General features: G+C 43.7%; 1 protein-coding gene across 1 annotated transcript in view; it reads left to right on the top strand.

The window, feature by feature from the left end:
• Pappa (pregnancy-associated plasma protein A, pappalysin 1) overlaps positions 1 to 25,665 on the top strand; it is a 230,050-nt gene that overhangs the window by 142,570 nt on the left and 61,815 nt on the right. The window contains exons 12-14 of the mRNA XM_013030108.1: positions 20,490 to 20,603; positions 21,634 to 21,769; positions 24,178 to 24,391. Of these exons, the coding sequence (XP_012885562.1) occupies positions 20,490 to 20,603; positions 21,634 to 21,769; positions 24,178 to 24,391 (464 nt within the window). The remainder of the gene's footprint in view (positions 1 to 20,489; positions 20,604 to 21,633; positions 21,770 to 24,177; positions 24,392 to 25,665) is intronic.

The raw sequence follows: 25,665 nt of genomic DNA, 5'->3' as shown, positions 1-25,665 counted from the left end.
ACAATTCAAAGGATAAACAGGGGGATAGGACAGGGAGTACACCTTAAAAATAGTGAAAGAGGGAGACAGATACCAAAGGGGTGGCGAGAAATGTAGTAAAAGTCAAGACATAGAAGCTTAAAACATCACTCAAAGACATCCTGCAGATGATTGGAATTTAGACTTCATTCTGGGAGCTATAGAAAGCTTTTCCAAAATTTTAAAATAACAGATTAACACGTTCAGGTGCTATCGTGTGAGGAAAAGGAGTAACATTTATTGAATTCCTCCTGCATGCCAGGCACATGCTGGGGAGTCGAAGCATATAATTTCCCATCTATTTCATAACAAGCATACAGAGAAGTCTTTCTCTTCCTCTCTCACAAGGAGACATGGAGTCTCAGAGAGATGAACTGCCTTCACTTATGAAACCTTTCGTTCTACTTCTGTCTCTTCTTGCACCTGGTTGCTGACATTCCATATAAATAACTTGACTTGGAAATTTTACAGTGAGAAGCAATTACTCAATCCTATTTAGATAATATTATTTGCGAAGAGCGTGGAGAAATCTTGACCTCAACACTCAGTGCTGAGGTCTCTGTTCCAAGGTCTGCCTGTCCCTTCCCTACCCACCCGGCCTTTACAAAAACATTCAGCTCTTCTCATTAGTGATGTGGGATAGCCACTGCCAGTGGTGGGGAGGGAAGAGAGGCGAAGGGAACACACTGAAATGCAGAAGTAGATTCCAAGCAGTTTTCCCAAATGCCCTGGGGATGTGCTTCGTCCTGGTGGTTTGTGAATAGTTTTTCAATGGTACATGTGCAAGTCATCTAAGGAAACAGAACAGAAAATACCATAGTCAGATACAGTCTGCCCCATTGATGTGGGGACACTCGAAGTCTGAAAAGGAAAAAGCAGATCATACGGGTGTGTAAATCCAATAGCTATTCCAGAAAAGAGGTCTACCCACATCTCTCCCTGACTCTTCTTCCCTCTGTCTTCCACTCAATCTCTTCTTCAACAGGTATTCGAGCCAGACAAATGAGACAAATGAATATAGGAAGGAAGGTGAGCAGGGGAGAATAAGAGGCATGAAATTCAATGGATATCTTACAAAATTAAATTTGAGGGAAAGGGTAGGATTGGCAAAGACGGAGGAGAATGATTAAAGAGGTGGCATTGATCAAGAAGCATTATTATATTCATAAACTGCTTTACTGAATGGCAGCTCCTTCGTTACCACTACTTAAAATTAAGAAAGCTGTACTTTAAAAAAGAAAATCCAGATATTATAATTGGCCCTAGTATTCAGTCTAAATATTGAGCAATGGGAGCTTTGAAAGCAAACAAATATTAAATAAGGTTTGGGATCAGATCCACCTGTTTTCCAACTCTTGAGTTCCATCATTCACTGTGGCTGTGTAGCATTGGACAAGTCAGGTCTCTTTGCCTCAATAGACTCCCTGATCTGTAAGAGGGAAGTAATGACATCTAGGCAGCAAGTGCTTGTCAAGGAAGTTGCTTCAGAAACCTGTTTGTCCTCATAATGACAGGTGACAGATTTTATTTTTTCACAGAAACACTCTGCCTTCCTGTGAAGTTTTGTCAGCTGAAGGACAGATACAATTAGAGACAACATGTGATATATATATATATATATATGTTTTGTTTTGTTTTTTTTAACAGCTTCCCTTGAATCTCTCCAGTCCCCACTCTGTTATACAATGATTCTACCCTTCGGATTCAAAATCAGTCGAATGCTTAGTGAACTTATGCTATCAAAAGCATGACCCCCAGTTAGGGGCTGATGTTGAAATGAGCTATACAGTCACTGTCCCCAAGTAGGAAATCCTGAACCTTGTCAGAAAGGGAGTGCTTATATGAGGTCCCATACTAAGATAAGACAAGTGTTAGCAAAGGACTGCATGATATATGGATAACCTTAGAGGTTTGTGCTTTGAAGAGGAAGGGCTTTCAGGGAATGGAGAGTTATCCATGAAATTCTTCTTCTTTTCCTTCGGGCATTTGGGAAAACTAAATAGACTATGATATGCATGACCACATTGTATTTGTTGCAAGAGAAGTATAACCTTTGGAACCAGAAAAGAACTAGTATGTTGTTCCTTGTCATTTGTGTGGCAGCTGGCAAAAGACTTCTTCATTTTAATTTGTGTGTGTGTGTGTAAGCATACATTAGTTATGCAAGGAGAGCCTCCTGGTGACATTTCAGACATGTCTGCAGAACAACCTGATCAGTTCACCCCCTCAATCATTCTCTCCCTTATCCTAGCACAGCTTCAGCTGGCCTCGCTGCTCTGTTTTCATACATACAAACTATTTCGACCATGTTTACCTTCATTCACCCAACTTCACCTTTTTTTTGAGTTTGAATTTTCCTCATCTGTACAAAGGATGGGCTATCACTTTGAGGTAGTCATGAGGATCCAATGAGCTAACATATATTAAGTGTACACTCCTGCTTCCGACTGGTCATCTAATTCATGCCAGTTCACAGTCCTGCTAACGTGTGTTCTATCTGAGTAAACTGAATTTGGAGGAGGAGCAAAATTTTGTTAAGAATGGAAAGCACAGGAGGGTCAGCTTAGCATTTGCAAGGATGTCGCAAAAATGCATTCACTGATTGATTGAGGAGGGGATGTGTGCAGCAGTGAGGGCCTGGCTTAAAGAGTAAGCCTTTTATTTCTTACTTGCTCATGGACTCTTGAAGCCCAAGGATAAGTAGGGATCTGTTTTGTTTTGTTTTGTAGGTCATGGAGCTTGAACTCAGGGCCTGGGTGCTGTCCCTGAGCTCTTTTGCTCAGGGCTGGTGCTCTACCACGTTGACCCACAGAGCCACTTCTGGTTTTCTGGTGATTCTTTGGAGATAAGAGTCTCACAGACTTTTCCTGCCCAGGCTGGCTTTGAACCATGATCTCAGATCTCAGCCTCCTAAGTAGATAAGGTTAGAGGCGTGAGCCACTAGCACCCTGCTCTGCTGGTTTTGATGTAGAGCAGACATACTCCTGGCATCCATACCAGTTCTTCCTCTGAGCCGGACTCACCCTGACCCCATTGTCTTAATCTCAACCTCAGAACCAGACACCTTTCTTCCATCCCTGTCATTTGCTTAGACCCCCCCTTCAGATCCTTCTCAGTTCTTGTTTTCTCTGTATTATTGTTTTGTTTTAAGTGGGGTCGCCGGCCTGTAGCCAACATGCCCTTTGCTGTGTAATTTAGTTTCATGTTCTGTACCCGAGAAACATGTAAAAAATGTAAGCAGCATTCACTCTCTGGGGGCTGTAATGCACTTAGGAAGTAAGAGCCAGTGAAGCTTGCTGAGCTCGCTCCTTTGGCAGTATTGAATTCTGTCCCCAAAACCACACGCTCATTTCTCTCATCTGAAAGTAAACTTTCTCAAGCCAGGCCCCAGGGCAGGGAGGTAGGACTCAGCTGGGCATAGGGTTTTGTTTGTTTGTTTGTGTAGATGTGTATACTTATTTCATTGTGTTTGTTTTGCAGAGCCGTCTACCCCATACACTCTGTTCTTCTCCTCTCTTCCTTTTGAACATGATCCTAAATGTGTTGTCTGTAGAACCAGACCCTAGAGAGCTTCCTAACTCCTCTTCTACCCCATCCATGGGTTTCTTAAAAGTTGCCTAGATCTTCAGCCTGATCCAAGCTCTAGGAGGTCCTGGATACATCCGTGTGTGTTCTCTTTCCAGGGAGAAATGGACTCCAAGAGGCTTCAGAGAGGATCCCTGGCTGAGAGGCTCTTTCCTGTATGGGAACCTCCCTGGGGCCTTTCCCTCAGCTACATGTGTTTGGTGGAAAGGGACACTGGGCTGACATCTTGTGTTTCTTTTCTTCCTGGGACAGAGGCCTCTGGGCAAGGCATGGGCTTGGCAGACATAGATTTCAGGGCTGTGAGTGGTGCCCACAGATACCATGAGGCTGCCTGGCAGCAAGAGATGTGAGAAAGAGACTGGGATGCAACAAGAAGGAGGGGATTAACTGAAATTCATGGGGAAATCATGGTCAGGAGTGAGCTCCAGAAAAGACAGAACTGTCTCATTATTGAGCCCAGGTTGGAAACCAGCCATCCAGTGTCTGGTAGTGCAGACACTGTCTTGCATTGTAGCCTCCAGCCACCTACCTATGTGACACGGAGCCCTAAAACAGGACCCATGAAATGGAGCCGCTGAGTTTTTAATTTCCAATCATTCATTTAACTTGAAACAGCTCCATGGAAACCATGGGCTGCTCTATTGGGTAGAGTAGGTTTGGCTGACATCACATTTCATCACTGTCACATACAATGAGGTCTCAGGCAATGAAGTCTCTTCAGTCTCCTCATCTGTACGCTAAGATAATTAAATGAGATTGTGAGGATTCCATAAGAGAGTACATGGAAATACTTGGAACTACATTGGGTATATTAGAGTGAATTCTCACTAAATCTGTTCATCAAATTAGAGCTTTATAGCCAGCACATGGAGGGGAAACTATGCTGCCATTCCCACAGATAGGGGGGCAAAGGTTCACAAAGGGCCCCTACTCTGAGCAATGAACAGGCAAACATTGTGCTATTTGGGGCTCTTAAGCTATTATCTCCCTCCCTTCCTCCCTATTTTCCTTCCTTCCTTCTGTCTTCCTTTCCTCCCCTCTCCCCTCTTTTCTTTTTCTCCTCTATCCTTTCTTCCTTCCTTTCTTTCCTTCTTTCTTCCTTCCTTTCCTTTTTTCTTTCTTTTTCTCTCACCCTCCCTTCCTTCACTTCTTCCTTTCTTTTTCTCTCACTCCTCTCTCCCTCCCTCTCTCCCTTCCCTCTCTTCCTTCCCTCCCTTCCCTGCCTCCCTCCCTCCCTCCCTTCCTTTCTTCCTTCCTTCTTTCCTTCCTTCCTTCCCCTTCCTTCTTTTTAGTACTGGAGACTCAACCCAGAACTTCACACTGCTGGACAAGCACTCTACCATTTAAGACATGCCCTCAATCCTTGGAATACATTTTAAAATGACATTTTCTTTTCCCCAGATTGAGATATATATAACATACTAATCTATTTTTGTAATGGCTATCTTACATCTTTTAAATCTGCTTTCATTCTAATTGCAAGATGTTTGCCTTTGGATTACATTCTCCATTGTGATAAGAAAAATTGGCTTCAGTGATCTTGTATCTGTTAAGCTTTCTGTTTGTTCTCCTTGGCCAATGGAATCCAACAGCCTGAGCAGACTAGGCCTTGTACAGTCAGTATCAGCTTTTCTTTTTAATCCATTGCCTGAGGGGCATGTTCCAGGCAGATTGGGTGAACTGGGGTCACTGTTAGGCCTGGGGGGGTGTCCTTCTACCTGTCATTACTATCATTTGTGCCTCTAAACTCTTTAAGGCTTAACCATCCTTCCCGATCTAGGGTACACAGCTTTTCTTGTACGTGTCCTCCCACAGCTCAGCTCACTTGCACCCCTCACTCTTCTGACACATGTAGACTTATCCCCAAAGCCTGAGCAAAGCTGCCTTTGAGTTTGTGCTGCCTTTTTATACCAAATTTAAGATGAACATCTAAAAAATCATTTGTCTCTTAAGTATTTCTGTAAAAATTTTATTTTTAAAAAAAGCATTATCTTCAAGTAGTTGTACGAAAGAGTGACCAATGCAGCAAAGCAGTTCATGAACATCATGTATCTTCATTCCCCACCTACCCTCACGTAGGCTACACAATGAATTTTTCTGCATTCTCCACCCCTCCCCTTCTTCTTAAATACAAACATAGAGTACATGGGGAATACTCAAAGTATGTGAGATTTATTGAAGCATGTTGTCAGAAATTATATATGCTGGATAACCTACAACTCATGGGTCTAAGACCTGTCAGAGCTTGGAGTGATCATAGTAGTTAGCAACTTCTGAAATCCCATCACAGGACAAGTGAGGTAAGCACCTTTAGGGGAAGGAGAGGACTTGAATGGTGACCCTGACCTCTGACCCATGACCTTACGTTCCTTCTGTTCCTTCATGCCTCCAGAATCTGCTTCCATCTCAGAAAGTTAGCTCCCTGGTGATAAGTGCTTTGATGTGTCCCCTGCAGTATGTTCTAGCATCTGGCACATAGAAGGCTCATGATAAATATTAAAGAATAAATCTCCCTCTTGCCAACAACTTCTGCCTAGAAAATGGAAGAGGGGTGTTGGAGACCAGACTTCAAGGTAAAGGTTCTAGCCCTTTGACTCCTGTGATTAGGGGAAACATGAAGTCTGGATGAGGCCCTCCTTGTGGGATGGATAGAAGTGCTAGGCCTGCCATTTCATCTTTAGAGAAATCTCCCAATGAGAGTCCAGTGAGGAAGGCATGAAGGAGAGAGAAAGCAAGAAGGAAACAGGAGCAGTAAAAGGAAAAGGGAAGAGGGATGTAGAATTTTAAAAGATAATAGCAAGTAATAATGAATGACAATAAAATAAAAACCCATTCATAATAAGCTGATAATGACGAGAAGCATGTGGATAATTCTCAGGATAGTAGCTCTGTGTCAGGATCTTCATACTGGCTTTGTACCTTTAAACCTGCCAACCACCTCATAAAGTGGTTCTGTAATATTCACTGGTTTACAGACAAATAAATTAAGACTCACAAAACTGAATTCTGTCGTTGGCTAAGAGGTTGGGCAGAGAGTTTACATTTTGAATCCAGGCCTGGTTCTCAGTGGAGGCCAGGAAGGAAGGAAAGATGAAGAGTGAAAGTTAATTGAATGTCTTTCATGTATAGGATGTCCAAACATTTGCAAAGGCTCTTTTAGTTCTCAAAAGACATTGTGTTCAAGAAGATGCAGTCAGTGAAGTACAGAGTCTGAGGTTCCAGTTTATGTCCTCGTCACCTTCAGATGCATGTGCCTTCCACTGCTGAACAAAAGGGTCAGGAAAATGGCCAACGAAAGGTTGTGGAGGAGTTCACATTGTGGATCTCAAATCATGGTGCAGCAGATCCCAAGAACCACATTTCAGAGCCGCTGCTTCAACATGGTGTGCACAGATATGCACTGCCCTGGCCAGGACCACCAGCAGGAAAGGCATCATTCCAGAAGGCTCTTGTCCCTCAGAATACTCAGCCTATGGGTGGACAGGCTATGTAAGTTAGCATGTCCCCTGAGTACCTGAGGAACAAAGCCCCAACCCCCATAGTTTTTGTACATTACAAATATGGTATGATCCCCAAACTCTGAAATCTAATGTGGTAGGCCAGAGAGAAATGCCACCCTGGTCCTGAATCATGAGAGAGTCCCTGTTCAAGCTGGAAAGCCAGCTTCAGCAACTCCTGGCATCTTGCACACATCACTATGGGGTACCTTCTGCAGCTTTCTTTCAAGAAGAATTAAGTTGGAAGCAACTCAGAAAGAAAGATCCCTGTATCCTTATCAGGAACAAATAGAGCCCAGGTCCTATCAGAGAACCTCAAAATCTGAAGTAAAGATCAGGACCCACAAGTAAAGGCACCTCTCTTCTTGACCATCTTGGCATGTAGCAGAGCTCACAGAAGTCATGTGACTTGCACCTCATCTCACATACAACCTGCCACAGAGAGATATTAGTTGGAAGAACTAGAGGTGGGAGGAAACAAACAAACAAACAAATAACCTGGAGTGGGGGGCAGGAATCCTCATTTTGTGAACTTGAGAGAAAATCTTTGTTCTATCATGACACAGATGTTTTTAAGTGAAAGATCACTTCTCTGACCTTTCTTGAATAGGCCGGTGTGGTCAAGACAGCCATTAACCAGTACTCAGCTATTCCTAAACAAAGGTTTAGGTGTCCAGGAACGGAGCTTGGATGTGGTAATGCTTTGGTGATTAACCCACAGGCATCCAGAGGCTCCCACAAAAAGGCTGAGAACAAAGAGACATGGTGACTTCAAATGATCTTCACCCCCAGTCTGAGTGGCTTTAGTTAAGTCTTAGTGATCTCCTTATTCTTGTACTTTGCTCTAGAATTGGTGGTTTTCTGGTCCCACTACAGGACCAGTAAGAAGAACATTTTGGATGGCTATTTTTGACCTTTGTCTAAATCTCAGGTATCAAGGATTGCTTTGTAGAATTATTGTTTCTCAGCATTATGGTCTAGAACTCTGTCAAGATCTTGTTCTAGAACTGGCAGTGGTTCAGGGTTCTGAGATAAAATTTTACCATGTTTGTAGAACTTTTGCCTACTTCTGGTAGGAGCTTGGAGTTCCTATCTAGAATTGAGTGTACACTCTGTGGAAGCTGACTGTGCCCTGTTGATCTGATCCAGAAATTTAACTTGTTCCATTCAGTATAAATGTGAGGAAAGAGATTTGGAAATACAAAAATTAGCAATGTAGCTTTTAAAAGATACTATGCTGGGAGCTGTTTGCAGCAGCCAGTAGCGTCTTGAACATCCTCCTTCATACTTCCACTGTTGACATCATTTAAGAAACTGGTCTGTCATGGCTCAACTACAGCCCAATTCTCCCTTTCTTTAGTGTTTTTAATTTTAGCTCTTGATTTCCAAAGACCACTTGACACAAAGATTTTGCACTTCAAACCTGGCCTTCAGGCATAGATTGCTTCAGCATTTTGCTTTGTCTGTGTTTATCCCTCATTATGCAAGGCTTGAACACAGAACTTGCCTCATTTTTCTGCAAGAATTGCTTGCTTAAATGCTCTGCTCTACTTGTCCTATGGCTCTGGGAGCAATTTAGAAGGAAAACATTTTAAATATCTCTTGGTATTTTCCTCTGGGATCCATTGTTTTCTCACATGGACTAAGAGAATGAAGATCCCAGCGTAGAATACAGACTAAGTATATGCTTACTACTGAATGAGCAAATCAATGAGGGAGATTCAGAAAGACAAACATTTGAAAAAATGTGAAAGTGCAAACATAGTACTGGATTTTTCCGTAAGCAACCCCTGCCTCTTTCCCTTCTCCCTACCAGCAAGGCCCTATCTCCCACTCACCCAGTCCAATCAGCATCTTAACTCCTGGAGGTGGCACATGAGCTGTGTAGTCATCACTGACCATCTGGCCAGGGATCCTGTGTTCCTCCTCTGCTACAGGCGATTACGTAAGCTGGACAGCCACCTCCAGATGTTAACAGTTTCTGTATTTTTTCCCTCCCTTTTCACAACAATAATAATAATTAAAACAAACACAGACCTTATCCCCCACTGGCACCCCTGAAATTACCAACGGGTGGGCCCAGATGCCCTTCCTTTTCCTATCCAAGTGTATCTGCCCCAGCCTCCAGTGCTCAGCCACAGACCCATGGCAAGACTTGCCCAGCACTGAGCCACACTGCCCATGCCAACCAGCTGTCCTGTGACTAGGGCCACTGGCTCCGGAGAAGGAAGATGGCTGTATCATGAGAAGTCTTTAAGCTGGGATTTCCCTTTTCCCACCTTCCACCCCCCAAAGCCTGGTCCTCCAACTTAAATGGCTGTATTTTGGAGAACTAGGTGGCTTAAGAAGATTAGTAATGAGATCCCAAGTCTTTCACGGCTGGGTCAGGAGTTCAGAGGCGGGCCTGGGTGACTAGTGAATGGCATAATTAGGGAAGGCCTGTGAGGCCCCTGTGAAATGAGCCTGGACAGGCCTTTCATGGCAGCAGTTGTCAGCAGCACAAAAGCCCACCGCCACATCCGACACTAATCATTCTCCCTTGTTAGAGGATTTACTAGCTGGAGGAGTCTGAGCCCCCTGCCTACTGCCTTCTCACAAACAAGTGTCCCAGAATGGGCTCAGCTCAGTGTCCCTGGCTCCTCTGGACTTAAAACACGGGGAGATAGTACCAACCCCCTGGGGCAGCGTGAGGGGGGTGGTAGAAATGTGAGAACTAACACTGTCCATGATATAAATTGGGATCTGGCATCACTTTTCAGTGATTACTGCTATGGCTGTTGGGATAATTTATTGAATATGGAGCATGAACCACCCTTTATGCCAGGAGGAATGGGGTGAGCTGAGAGAGGAACATGCCTGACTGTCATCCTTGTTACCCTGTGTGGTCCTCATTTTCCTTGCCCGTCCCTCAGAATGGGGATAGGGATCTTGGACTAACACAGACAGGGTTCAGACCCAGAATGAACCACCTGCTCCTGACAGGTGTAACATTGGCATGCTACCAATCAGTTCTCAGCCTCAGGTTCCGTATCTTCAGGGCAGAGAGGAGGATAGTAATAGTGGCTTCATAGCAATGTGGGGATTCTAGGCTTGGAACACAGAAGCTTTTGTGGATACTGTGGTAGGCCTTCAATGTAAGCTTTTTTTCTTAGATTGAGACATCTAATTTCTTTGCATCAGAAATATACAATCATATATCGATACAATTAAACAATTGAATGAGCAGTCCCCAGAATAAATTCTATGATTCTGAAAGTTTCTTTCCTCTACAAGATTTAGTATACAACAGGTTAAGTATGTTAATATACTGTAGAATAAAGATGTCTTCACCGCACGTGTGTGTGTGTGTGTGTGTGTGTGTGTGTGTGCACTGCTTGCATGCACGTGAACATGTATGCATGCCAATCCTGGGACCTATCCTGAACTCAGGGCCTGGGTGCTGTTCCTGAACTCTTTTTGCTCAAAGCTACTGTTCTACCAATGGAGCCAAAGCTCCACTTCTGGCTTTTTGGTGATTAATTGGAAATAAAAATCTCAAAGACTTTCCTGCCTAAACTGGCTTTGAACTATGATGCTCAGATCTCAGCCTCCTGAGTAATTAGGATTACAGGTGTGAGCCACAGGCTCCTGGCTTGTGAGTCACATCCTGAGTGATCATGATCATTTGATGAAGTCCAAGGTTTGCACCTCCAAAAAGAAGGATTTCAGATCTGTAGGGAGGTGCAGGTTTGGAGGGCATTAGAAACCTCAAGAAGTATATAATGTGTTAGGGACAGATTTCCAGGACAATGAGGTGCTAATCAGCCCATAGTTAAGCTCCAAGGCTGGAAGCTATCCAATGTCAAGTTCTCTTATCTTCAAGTGGCCTCTGGATAGAGGTTGGGAGATCTGCTGTGACTTCCCAAACTTTGAGGGAGAAAAGAGTCAATTCTCTGTCCTGTCCACTCACCCTGTACACAGGAAATGCTTCTTTGCTTGGTTGTCTGTCCATGCCAAATAATAAATCCTCAAATTGAAAGAAAGGCGATCACCCCTCCCCCTCCCCTCTAGCTCTTTAAAGCCAGCATCAAAGGGAAAGCTGCTCCGGAGGCCTGGGGAAAGTGATAATTGTTTCTAATGGTTGGTGAAAGAAAGCCAGCACCCCCTCCCTCCTCTCCTTTCTTTTTCATTGTTATTAAGTGTGTAAAAAGAAGGTTGGAGGAGGGGGATTGGAGGGTGTTGGTGTGGTGTGTGTGTGTGTGTGTGTGTGTGTGTGTGTGATATGTTGTGTTTCTTTTAACCCTTGGTTGTCTTTGAGATTTCTGTGTTCAGTGAGTCAGTCTGGAATAAGGGACAGAAAAGACAACTAAGGAAGAGAACAGCAATTGGCAAGAAACCCAGGTAGGAAAGGTCTAGAGCACACATCAGACAATGGGAATCAAGAATCAGAATATTTGAGTAGCATTTGCTCAGATGTATTAATTGAGACGAGGCAGGTAATTTACCATTCATGGTCATTAGTTATTTTGTCCAACTAATATTTACTGGGTATCTATTTATGGTGTTCCTCTACTCTTATTAGTAGAAGATGTAACAGGTAAAGCCTAAGTCTTGGCCCCAATAAACTTGGTCAAGTTCAAGACCTACAAGTAGAATTCATTGCCCAGGTCAGTTCTAACCAAGTATGAGTGAGTATCCATAATGCTTTGCTTTGATAGACTTAGAAACTGACACTAAAGGAGAAAGAAATAAGGGTTTAATTGGTAGTGTGTGTTGTAGACAAAGGATCAGGAATGGTAGCACTGACATTACAGTTTTGTTTTGTTTCGTTTTTAACTGGTCCAGTGGATTCAAGAACTGAATTAGCCATTAACCTCAATTTCTTATCTGGAAAATATAGATAACAAAATCCTTTTTATTCATGATAGTTTAAGGATTAAATGAAATAATGGATTCAAACAGGCTCTGTGGTATATTTTATTTATTGGAGAAATTATTGGGGAAACAATTTTTTTGTTTACATCATATTAATTATACATCATCTTGAGCTTGAAGTGGTTGACTGGCTGTAATATCTTCCATTACTCAATAACCTTGCCCCATACAATTATTATCAGCATCCACTCTGCACCTAAGTCTAGGCCTATCAGTGACTTGGACTCCTAGATCAAATGCATGACCAGTGGGTAGCTTATATAGCCTTGGAAAAGCCACATCAGTTCAATATTGACAGTATTTGCTAAGCTCTACCCGGTGACTGAGAAAGACTCCAATCAGAAAGAAATAAACCAGGCATGGTCACTATCCTTGAAGCACATACAAAGAGTGACAGAGGGAAAGGCAAGAAACTAAATGTGGTTTCATGACATCCAGCAAGCCTTACTGGGATGGAGGAGGCATTAGGTCAGGCCAGTTTAGGTTTGGTTAGACCAATGTCTTCTCAAATGTCAAAAGTCCTAGTCTCTCAAATGGGGACAAAAATGCTTATTCACTCAGTCATTATGGAGGTGACACGAGATTACACATGGACAGCATCCTGTTCTTGTAGACCATTTAGTAGCTGGTCTACTGCCCTCCTAAAAGGGAGCTCCGAGAAGAAATGAAGCTGGGTCTAGAGAGGTATGTTTATGTGTCAGTTTCCTCAGCCTTTTGCAAACACAAGCTGAGGGGATGATCCTAGCAAGCGTTCTGTCCTGCAATCTACAGGATTGAGATGGTGACTCATATCAAGGAACCAGCTTCTGACCCTTTTTAACTTTGAAGTTATTTTTATATTATTATTATTATTTCATGCCAGTATTGGGGCTTGATCTAAGGGACTAGGCCTTGTCCTTTAGCTTTTCCACTCAAGGCTAGCACTCTACTACTTGAGCTACACCTCCACTTTCAACTTTTCACCAGTTAACTGGAGATCTAAGTCTCACATACTTTCCTGCCCAGGCTGGCTTCAAACCATAAGCCTCAGATCTCAGCTTCCTGAGTAGCTAGGATTACAGGTATAAGCCATCAGCAGCTGGATAACCTTGTAATTCTTGAGGGTAAATAACTGGGCATGGGAATGGCAAGCTTGAGGGTAAAAATCCATCCTAAAGAGAAATATTGGGAAACACTTCCTGATACTGTGTGTGTGTGTGTGTGTGTGTGTGTGTGTGTGTGTGTGTGTGCATGTTCACACACGCACACTTGGGAAGTTACCATAGTGTAATTGTCAGTGTGCACCCCTGGGCTCTCCCTCCTTTTCCCCTGACCTCTTTTGCTGCTAGGCTCATTGCATGTCTCTCTAAGTAGAATAGGAAATGGTAGAGGATAGGCCAGAGCTTTGAAGGGGCACTTCCTCCCTCCTTGATTGACAAAAAGGCATGGAAATCTGTAAAATCAAAATTGAATGGAAACCTCATGGCATGTCCCTGTGTGGGAAAAATACCAGCACCCCTTCACCCGCCCCCTGCCTCCTTCGCCTCCCTCCCCCTTGCTTTGTGTACATTGTGTGTGGGTGGAAGATAAACTGGATTTAAAAAACCCTTTGAAAGCAAGACATCGTTAACTCCTCTAATTGAAAACAGTCTTCTGCAAAAGAGGAGGGTTTAGTAATGTAGTGGCAGGCAGCATGTTGAATGGACAACCAAATGGACAAGAGTCAGGACTCTTGAAGAAGCCCTCTGCAGGATGGCTACCGGCACCTCACAGAGTCCATAGAGATAACTGTGCTTCTTCAGATCATCCTGTTCCCTCCTATCTGGGCCTGTTTCCCTGTCTATCAGTTGTGAGAGTTGTCATAAAGATTTTGGATACCATCCCAACTTGGATTTCCAATGATCTCAAAGCTCGGAGGGAAGAACTCCTCTAGCTCTTTGTACAAATAGTAGGCTCAAACAAAAACAAACAAAGCAAAAAGACTGCAGTTACTCTTCTGATTGTCTTTCCTGGATATGGCAACTAGGAAAGTGGCCTTAGAGCTTTTCAAACAATGTCTAGAAAAGACAATCAATGTATGCTGTTGCTGCTGCATTAATCACTAGGTTCCTTTTTTTTTTTTTTTTTCTGGTCATGAGCTCTGGGCCTGGGCACTGTCCCTCAGCTCTTCAGATCAAGGCTAATGCTCTACCACTTGAGCCACAGCATTACTTCCTGCTTTTTCTGCTTATGTGGTACTAAGGAATTGAACCCAGGGCCTTATGCATGTGAGGCAAGCACTCTACCATGGAGCCACCTGCTAGGGAATCTGCTGGGATTTACTTGTGGATAAATAAAACATGGTCCTCACTTTGGAAATTTTTTTATTTTAAAGGGATTAGACAAGACTAAGCAATGATAATTTAACTTGACAAGTGGTATAACTCAGGTATATAAAAGGAGCTATATGTACATGGAAGACACAACAAATAATTCCAGCTGGGGGCTAAACAGATACTTTCATATCTCCTTCAACTTGATCATTTTTTATTAATTCATTCATTCATTACTGAAGATCAGCTTTTTGGTGTGTCAATGCTCAGGCTGAACTCAGGGCCTGGGCCCTGCCCCTCAGCTTTTTTACTCATGGCTGACATTCTACCACTTGCATTATGACTCTACTTCTGAATTTTCAGTAGTTAATAGAAGATAAGAGTCTCATGGACTTTTCTGCTCAGGCTGACTTCAAACTGTGATCATCAGATATGAGCCTCCTGAGTAGCTAGAATTACAGGCTTGGGCCACTGGTACCAGATTTTGAGTATCCATTTTTTCAGTCATTTAAAAATCATACTTGGTTTTCTTGAAATTTCATTTTACTGTAGTCAAAACACAACAGGCAATCTCAACAATTCATTCAGTGTATAAAGCAGCAGCATTAACTGTGGGTAAAATGTTTGACGGCAGGTGTCTAGAGTTACTTGCCTCACTCAACTGAACTCTATGTTCTTTGGTGAGCAGCTTCCCAATTCCTCTCCCCACCACTCTTGGCACTCACCTTTCCATCTTTGATTCTGTGACTTTGATCATTTTATATAAATGGATGTATGCTGTATTTCTCCTTCTAGAAGTGGCTTATTTTACTTGAGGATAAAATCTTCATGATCCACACTTGTTACAGGTGGGTGTCGGATGGTCTCTCCGCCCCAAACTGTCCTCTCCCCTCCCTGGTCATGGGGCTTGAACTCTGGGCCTGGGCGCTATCCCTCAGCTCTTCAGCTCAAGGCTAGCGCTCTACCACTTGAGCCATAGCACCACTTCCGGCTTTTTCTGCTTATGTGGTGCTGAGGAATCGAACCCAGGGCCTCATGCATGCAAGGCAAGCACTCTACCACTGAGCCACCTTCCCAGCCTACTTTCCCTTTTAAGAATTTCACAGCATGTATTAATGCATTGATGATGGACAGGTAGGTTGTTACCCCATCTTAGTTGTCCTGAATAATGCTGAAGTGAGCACAGGAGTAGGAACAATGTAGCTCTAGAGAACTGACCTCTTTCAGGAAACCCTACTGTTCTAGAGCACCCTTGATGTGCTCTACGAAACAGCAAATAATGGGAAAGGAGGGAGTAGGTTGTGTTTACCCTACTATGACAGAGGGGGACAGAGGTTACTATGTACAGTGCCATGCCATCCTTGAGGCTAGATCATTAGAAGGGTTTGTTGCAGGGTGGAGTATAGATGGGATAACATAATGGGCTTTGCATGACTTGTGTGAGGGAGATGTTCATATTGGGATCAGAGAGGAGTCTGGGAGTAGTTGGAAGATCCCTGGAGCCTGTGACACTTGAGCAGCTGGAAGAATGTGCAGACGAATGGAGAGAATGAGATGTCAGGGTGGATGGTGGGGAGAGTCTTCCAGGGTGTGCAGTGTGACTGTCCTGTGTGTCCCCCACAAAGTGTTCAGTAAAACCTCCATTGCCCAGTAAGGCCTTATGAAGCAGGATTTGCCTCAATGTGGGGAGATGGACACACTGTGGCCACCGCATCAGTCATCTTGAGACCATGCCTTTATTCAGTTAGCCAGCCTGCAGTATCTGTGAGGCCCTTTTCCCTCTCGCAGCACTCCGGACCCCAGCATGCCATTCCTCTTCAATTAAGGGGTGCTAAATGCGCAAGTGTATGACCTATTCACAAAAGCAGGAGACTTATGAAGATTCACATCTCCCTTTTCCTCCACCTCCCCAAGAACAGAAATGACTTGAAAATCAGCAAGGGCTTTGGGCCAAGATTCAGCTGGATTTGTTCTTTCCTCTCTGATCTGCTTCGACTGTCCCTAGTGAGATTGCAGTCAGCCTGAAACAAATACACAACTAACCAGGAAAACAGGAGAATAAAATAACAGCAGCATGTTCTGCTAAAAGCCTTGTCTAGTGCTGATAGAACTGACGAGATAAGAGGAAATCGTATTTAAGCAGTAAGAAGGCTTTGTTCATGTTGGCAAATTCTCTGACCATGAATGCTTAAGATGCAGAGATAAGAACACCCCCCTCCCTCCACTTCCAAGACCCATACTCAGAGATATGCTATGCCACCATCGGCTGGGAGACAGACAGCTAAGAACACAGAGGAAAGCATTCCTAAACGATACATGTCGAATTGCTGGCCTGGATTTCAAATGCCGTAGATAGTTTATGCAAAGTCTCGCACTGTTGTAAAGTGAAACACAATCCTCTGGCAGCCTCTGCCTAAACCTGGTCCCAGTTGTTTTTGAAAAAAATAAAATAAACAAAAATGTCTTCCAGCCCATTAAAGAAGCTATGTTCTATCCTTGGCCTCCTTGATATTGGCTTCTACAGACTAAAACCAATGTATCTGTGCCTAATTCTTAGACAAGAGGATGGGTGAGACTTGGCACCTGTGTGCTCCTTAGCATATTGACACTAAGACTCAGGGAACCAATACTGTATTCCTAAGATGGACTGATTCCTAGAGCCAGGATGAGGGGAACTTTGACAGCTACTAAGTTTTTCTATTTTTAAAGCAGTAAAACTCTTTTCTGAAATGAAATATTACAAGGCAGCTTTGGTATACAAAAGAGGAATCAAGATGATCAGCCTAAGGTAGTAGAACAGAAACCAAGTAGACCTTCCACATCCTGAGCCAGAGGTCAACATATCCAGGCACCCATGAGAACCCATGGAAGATACTTTGGCAATCTATGGCTAATCCAAAATTCAAATGTGCAAGAGCCACCTGAATCCCAAAGATTCAGGATAACCTGCCTGTAATGATATCTCAAAGCCAGCACCAACTAGAACCAGGTCTCATTCATCCAAAACCAATGTTACAGCTCACCTCTTTACATGACATGGTGATTCTTCACAGTTGTTTGTATGACTTATCTTCCTCTGAGGTTTGAAAAAAATTCCCTCGATGAAGATGAAAATATGAGGGAATCTAGGTGAAAGGTGTATGGAACTCTATTTTCCTTCTTTTTGTCGGTCATAGGGCTTGAACTCAGGCCTTGATCTTTCTTTGTGCAAGGCTAGTGTTCTACCACCTTGAGCCACAGCTCCATTTTTAGTTTTCTATTGACTAAATGGAGATAAGAGTCTTGCTGACTTTCTTGTCCATACTGGCTTTGAAACAGTGACTCTAAGATCTCAGCCTCCTAAATAGCTGGGATTATGGGTATGAGCCACTGGTACCCAGCTATCTCTGTATTTTTTTTTGTAACTTTACTATAGAGAATTATCCAGGTAGTTCATTTAAAAAAGGAAGCATTTGATGCTTGCCATTTTAGATGACCATGTAGCATATATTTTTTGATGGATAAGTAACTTTTCACTTCTGCAAACAGAACAAAGAATTGGTGTTTTCTTAGACGGCCTAAAAGATATAATTATCCCTAGACGATGATAGAAAGAGGGGCATTTGGATTCATGAACCTTTGCAGACGATATGTTCATTGATGATGCCAAGAGGGGTTGGCTATAGACCATGTTTAGTTCGATGGAGCCTGTTACACAGGAACACATTGTTAAGGGAGTTTATGCAAGTCATTTTACGTTTACTTTTCATGGTTGTATAAGTCAAGAGTTTACAGTGATTTTCTTTGGTTTTAAGAGACTAAGTTTTGCTATGCTGTCCAGGCTGCCTTGAAATTCCTTGATTCAGGTGGTCTTGCTTCAGCCTCCCGAGTAGCTACGACAGCAGATATGCACCTCCATTCCTGCCTGGAGGAGTTTCATTACTTTATTTTATAAATCATAAAATTACATGGAATAAGGTAAACCCCAAACACCTGTGCTTACAGATGTTCACACTATACAGCAGGTGTGTACGCTACCTAGAGTTGACAGCTATGCAAATTTTGTTCTACTTGCTTCCAGTCTCTTTCTGTAAGAGAATTACACAACTACAGATAGAGTTACACCCCATTTATCCCCAGCTTCTACTAACAATTCCCTTCCTTGAGACACAGAAGCAATGGCCACCCTGAATTAGATGTTTACTATTCCCCTGACATTTTTAATTCTTATGAATCCCTGGGCAACATAGAGTTTTGTTTTGTGTGAGCTTTTTATTTTTTTTGGGGGGGGGTCCGGTCATGGGGCCTGAACTCTGGGCCTGGATGCTGTCCCTCAGCTCTTCAGCTCAAGGCTAGCGCTCTACCACTTGAGCCACAGCGCCACTTCCGGCTTTTTTCTTTTTGCTTATGTGGTGCTGAGGAATCGAACCTCATGCATGCAAGGCAAGAGCTCTACCACTGAGCCACCTTCCCAGCCCCTGTGTGATATCTTTTATATTGATGGCATTATAATTACCTAGCTCTTGATACTTTATTTTTGTCACTCAGTGTTGTGTTTTTACCATCTCTCTGTGTTGGTGACTTTGAACGCATTACTAGACCTTTTGTTGTGATTAGCCTGGGCCAAGTGTTCAATATTTTAATATCATCCCTGTGTATTTTAGTATCATCTGAGTATGAATCTAGCTAATTCCTTCTAATATTCTTTTACCCGATGTAATTCGGACACATGAACATTTCATATATCATAGAACCACTTCCAAAAGATGAAAATTTAGATACTTCCCAATCCTTTGTTATAGTATGGATATTTTTATATGTACTTCAAGAATGGACATCTTTGATTCTTGTAAATAAATGTGCTTTTCTATTTGCTTTTTTATTTATGTATTTATTTTATATGTTTTCCGGTTTGCTTATTCTGGTTGAGAATAGATTGTCTTGCTACTCTTTTTCATAGATTTTCAGTTCCTTAACACTCTTTGGATCAGCCTTACTTCTCAGATGCTTGACCTATGAAATGGAGATGTGAAATGACAGACCCAGGGTTTACAGGGAAATTATTTGTTCCAGTACTAGAGCTTGAACTTGGGACCTTGCACTCTTGCTTGGCTTTTGCTCAAGGCTGACATTTTACCATTCTACCACTTGAACCACACCTCACTTCTGGCTTTTTGCTGGTTAATTGGTTAATTAAGTGTTTCACAGATTATTTTCTGCCAGAGTTGACATTGAATTGTGATCCTCAGCTCTCAGCCTCCTGAATAACTAGGATTGCAGATGGCAGCCACTGGCACCCAGCTTCACAGAGAGGTTTTGAGGGAAGAGTCACATCATGTGTTAGAGAACAGTTTGGGATAACCTTCAGCCAATCTCAAGAGCTCAGTTGTTCTCTGTATGTATATAATTACTTAGTATATGTGTACTAAGCTATCTCTCTGCCCTTAACATCTGTCTTGCCCACTTTTATATCCCAGAGGTTTGATAAATAGCCATCAATTTAAGTACCATTTTGAATGAATGAATCAATCAACAAATGACACTTGATGCATAAACTCTTAAGTTTGAAAACTTCCTGTTTCTCTCAGTGGTCTTCGGCCTTGGCTGTCACTGAAGATGTGTGTGTGTGTTTGTGTGTGTGTGTATGTGTGTGTAGGTGTAGGTGTGAATATGTATGCTTGTACATGTGAATGTGTATGTAAAGTAATGGAACTGATTTTCTTTAGTTATAAAAACCAATGGCTCTTGCACTCATAGCCTTCTCCTTATCACTACTATAGGCCACAGCACAATTTGCACACTTGTTCTAAAACAATTTGCTTGAGACTCAAGCCTTTGTGACTTCAAATCCCTCCACTTTCTTTTTTTGCCACTTTTTCAGAGCTTTGGTGTGATCAGGCAATTTATCACCACCTAGTCATTCTGAATTTCTGCTTTCCTCTGGGCCTGCACTTCTGTTGTTCTCTCCATAATGTCTTCCAGACCTATCTTCAATGTCAGCTCCTGCAGAATTTGTCCCTGTCACCTCTGACCCCCAAATTGATCATCTCTTCCTTTCTTTACAGCATCAGGGACTACCTACTTTAGGACCTGGGATCCTGGAACAGATTTTTTTTGTCTCTTCATCCCTACTTACTCTTGTATTAAGACAGATTGACAAGTTAAGATTTCATGGATTTTTGTTGTTGTTATGTCTTTCTTCTAGATCTGTCGAACCAAGGTGATCGACCTCAGTGAAGGCATTTCCCAGCATGCCTGGTACCCTTGCACCATCAGTTACCCATATTCCCAGGTCTCTCAGACCTCTTTCTGGCTCCAGGTAAGCCCATGATTTTAAAAAATGTTTTTATTATCACATATTAGTTGCACAGCAGGGATGTTGTGACATTGTAATATATAGTTAGAATCTTACAGTGTACGTTAGATTCCCCTCCTTCTTAAAATTTCAACAGGCTTCATCGCTCTATTTTTGAACATGTACATGAAATAGGGAAGCTTAAGTTTTAAGAGCCATGGCATCTCAAGCTAACCACCAAACTGAGTGGTAACTTTGGAGATGATTATTTTCACTCACTGCCTCCTAAGGCTTCATTTGTACTCCAGGCCTTCAGAATTTCTTCCATGAAGACTCCACTGATCTCCAAAGGGGGAAAAATGACTTTTTTTTTTGCTTCTAGCTCTACACCTGTTTGACCTCCTGTTATGTAGCACCTGTCACATGTTAGCTTATGTAGTCCTGATTAAAGATTATAAATTTTAGCTGGGTGCCCCGGTAGCTCATGCCTATAATCCTAGCTATGCAGGAGGTTGAGATCTGAGGATCACAGTTCAAAGCCAGCTGGGGCAGGAAACTCTGTGAGACTCTTATCTCCAATAAACCACTAGAAAACCAGAAGTGGTGCTGTGGCTCAAGTGGTAGAGCACTCGCCTTGAGCTGAAGAGCGCACAGACTGCGCCCAAACCCAGAGTTCAAGCCCCACAACTGACAAAAAAAAGATTCATAAATTTTATTTATTTAATCTATGTATCATTGATTTACTTTAAACTCTCACAGACATATAAGGGCCTTGTATATTTTTTTGCTCCATTGCTTTGATGCCTAGTTACAGGCTAACGCTGGAGGAAACTTAAGCCCAGCTCTCCACTCAGCATCAACAGCTAAGTGGAAGCAAACCCAGGACTGAAGCAGGGTTTCTAATCTCAGAGTCTGTGAGTCATGCTTTCTCCTTCCTGTCTGGGGCTAATTCCTGAATTGGAGGAAGATTGCCCCCAGATCCACCCCAGAGTGGTTGCTTCCTTTCCATGTGGCTAAGCTCCTAAGTGACTTTCTCATGTCTTCTCTATTTCAGACATATTTCTCTCAGCCAATGGTTGCTACAGCTGTCATTGTCCACTTGGTGACTGATGGGACATACTATGGAGACCAAAAGCAAGAGACCATCAGCGTGCAGTTACTAGATACCAAAGACCAGAGCCACGATCTAGGCAAGCATCTTTTCCTGAGCCTACCTCTCGCTGTTTACCTGCTTCCACTCATGTGCCATGGGTGGATGTGAGGATGAGCTAGGCATGATCTCTTCCTTACCTTTTTGTCTTTTTGCTTCTTTACTCTTGGACATTCTGTTTGCCTCAATCAAAAATGTAGCTGATGCAGAGAAACATGGATTTGGTAGGTATACAGACAAGGAGTCAATGGCAAAGCCCTTTTGTCAGATAGCTTTAACCTCGTGCATCCCCCAGGATCCTCCAAAGACACTACTGGGAAGGAGACTAAGAAAGAGCTATCAGCCATGTTAGCTCTACAACCCATGGAGAGGTGGGAGTGATCTCAGGTCACACAAGTTTTGAATGAGTACTCAGGGTTCAAAAACATAACCAGAGGTTTCTGTGAGAACTTCCCCCCCAAATGGTGATCATATCACCAGCACACACACACACACACACACACACACACACCCTCTCTCTCTCCTCTCTCTCTTTCTGTCTTTCTCTCTTTCTCGCTCACTCACTCGCTCAATCTCTCTCTCACTCTCACTCCCCCCCCAAGCTCCCTGTGGGATCATGGAAAGTAAAAATTCTATTGAGTTCAGAAATGGGCAAGTGGGTGGGGAATCAGAATCAGGTCTTACCTCTCAGGAATCTACCCTGAGCCCTGAGTCAGGTGGGAGAGCAGGGATAATAACTGTCCCTTGTCCACTCCCTCCCTCTCTCCACATGTCTATATGCTCCACAGTATTGAGGAAAGGGACCAGAATTTGAATCCCATACCTATTCCTCCCTCCCTCTCTTAGAAAGTGTTAGCAGATTTTCTTTTAACCTCTCAGCATCTCTGTTTTCACAGGCACAATGCAATGATGCCCGTGTTAAGGTCAGAAGGAGATACTAACACTATTGTGTCACTATAATGCCCTTTGAAAGAAGCCTAGCAATCATGACTTCCTATTCTCACTAAGAAATTCCTTTTACACCCTCTCTTTTCCAGCCTACCCTAGAGAGATCTGGGTAACCCATCCAAGTGTTTGGAATTCCGGGCCAGCACTGGAGCTTGGACTTCAAAGCTGTGCCCACACCATTCCACAGAGAGCTCATTTCAAAACCCCTTAAGAAGCAAGCAGACAAGGGGTCACTTCAGGGTCAGGTAGAAGCCAAGGGAGAAGGGAAGATGTTTTGTTTTCATGTTTATTTATTCAGTCGTTTTAAAGGTAGGGGGAGGGTGCAGACATATAAATAAGGAAGAGAAAGAAAACCCCTCTGGATTTATCTGGATTCCTGGGAAATTTCCCAAAGTGAGAAGCAAATATTTTGATAGTCATTTTGGCTCAGCAAAGGGCTCTGAGGAAAGGCTTCGCAGCGGAGAGGGGGAGAAGTCTGGCTCCCCAGAAACCTCTTGGCTCTTGCTACCAGTCCCTCCATACTGTATGTTCCTGTCCTCCGCATCCTCACATCCCCAGCACAGGTTGCAGAGACCTGAGAGATGAACAGAGAAAAGGCAGCAAGTAAGCCTTTACGTGTCCACAATGGAGAAATCCTTCCATCCGAGCAAAGCCGCCAGGACACTGATAGGATCACCGGGTTTCCCAGACATAGAAATGGAGTTTTAGGCGTTTATTAGAATCTCCTCATCAGAACGTGGCTAAACCAACCTTGAAACCCAGGACCACCTAGCTAGCTCTCTTTTTTTGCACATTCCATTCGGCCCCATCCCCTTTTCTTCTCTCCCACTCTATGTATTTTACTGTCCGCGTTTTCCTCTTTAAATCTGGGGACCTGCTGCCAGACCAAGGGAGGCATGCGCATGACTGTGGAGTGCTTCTTGTGTGAGGCAGTCTTGGATTGTCCTTGACCTGCACCACAGTGGTGGTCCATCTATCTGAAAGGTCACACGTAGTGTAGCCTGAGTACCTCAGTTTTTCTTCTCTGCAGATTGGGCATAGCAATCCATGCCTCAGAAGACTCATCCTGGGGCTTGAAGATTACCCATGTCAGTGGGCTTTTTCACCCTGAGAAGGGCCTGTGGTTATGAATTATTCCCATCACTTTTATGACCAGCCAGGCAGTTATCCTGAACTGTGAATCTCTGAGGCAATGTAGGAGGGAGTAAGAGCCCGAGATGCTTGGACAAAGGTGGCCATTTGGGGGAGGGAGAAGGACTTTAGATGCTAGGTGAAGAGAAAGCTTTAAGGGGCAGGGAGGTGGGGGGGAGGGGATTGGAAAGATTTGGAACCAAGGGGGAAAAAAAGGCAGACAAAGAAACTTTCAATCAAACTCAAAATCCCCGTTGGCCGCCCAATGGTGCTTTTGTGCAGTGACATGAAAGGGTCTGGGGGCTTCAGGAAGGGCCCGTTGGGGAGGGCGTGCCTGGCCTTGAGTAATGAGCCTGTCTCCCCTGACAGGCCTCCATGTCCTGAGCTGCAGGAACAATCCCCTGATTATCCCTGTGGTCCATGACCTCAGCCAGCCCTTCTACCACAGCCAGGCGGTACGTGTGAGCTTCAGTTCGCCCCTGGTCGCCATCTCGGGGGTGGCCCTCCGCTCCTTCGACAACTTTGACCCTGTCACCCTGAGCAGCTGCCAGAGAGGAGAGACCTACAGCCCTGCGGAGCAGAGGTAAGGCATCCTGCACCTCATTGCCATGGGCCATGTGTAGATGAGTGGATAAATCTATGCATTTCTCCTTTCTCCATCTTCTGACCTCTGGCTGGATCAGCCTTGGGACTTGAGGGTCATATGAATCCCTGAATTCTTGGGGCTAGCAGAGGAAGCAGGGATTTGCCCTGGAAAGAGACTCTGTCTCACCTGGTGTGCAGATGCTGAGTTTTCAGAAAGATGGAAACAGCAGCTTACTTCTCTGGTCTCAACATCCCCACATAACAGACGGGGTAGGGGAATTAGACTTTACAGGGCTGAAATGCTAGAAGATTCTTCTTCATAAGTGGCATAGGCACAAGTCCTTGACTGAGGAGGATGGATGGGGTGGGAGGGGTATTTGCTTCCTTTCTGTTCACTGTGTGATGCAGTGATGGGTATAACTTCTCTTTCACGAACTGAGCCCTAGAGTGGTCCCAGCGTGTGTCGATTGAGTGTAGAGAACATTGCTCCACCAGTGCACTTGATCTGGTATCTGTTAAGACACCTCATACAGAGATGTGAGGGGATGATGTTTCCTAGAAAGAATATGAGGTTGGGGAGCACTCTTAATTTAGGTTTCAATCTCCACATTACTGTTCCTCCCGTAGTGTGCCCTTACATGAGTCACCCTTTTCCGAGTTTCCGATTTCTATTTTGGAACAAATAGATTGTAATAGCCCGCCCCTTACTGTGGTTGCAAGGATTCGTTGTTGCCCTGGAAATTAAAAAAAAAATCTCTTTCAAATTATGGGTCACTCGTGAAAACGATCGATGAATATGTATCGATGAGTAAATAACCTATCAGCGCCAAACAACCTGTCAAATAAGTAAAAATCATTGAGAGCTTTTTTCCAGGATGGTTGGTGGTTTTTGGAGCACAATTCTATGTGGAGTTCTGAGAGTCTGAGCAGAACCAGCCACCGAGCTGATCTAGGACATCCAAACTTTGGTGTTACCATCCCGATTGCTCAGAGCCCTGGAAAAGGAAGGACAGGTTCAAGGTGGTTCAGTATTTCACACTCAGTTAATGAGATCCAGAAGGAGAAAGAGTTGACTCGTTGATGGCCCCCATGGAGTAAAGCCCACTGCACATGGTGGTCGGGGGGGGGCAGGGAGAGGGAGGAGGGCTGAGGCTTGGAGGGGGACATCAGACTTTCCCACGCTCCTCCTCCCACAGAGGACACAAAATGTGGTTGCAAGGAAGGGGGGACCAAGATGGCGACGGGGCAGTAGGGAAACGCCACAGCTCTCTC

This window comes from Dipodomys ordii, unplaced genomic scaffold, assembly GCF_000151885.1.
Source record: "Dipodomys ordii isolate 6190 unplaced genomic scaffold, Dord_2.0 Scaffold127, whole genome shotgun sequence".
Taxonomy (NCBI): domain Eukaryota; kingdom Metazoa; phylum Chordata; class Mammalia; order Rodentia; family Heteromyidae; genus Dipodomys; species Dipodomys ordii.
This window is presented reverse-complemented; position numbering and strand designations above follow the sequence as displayed.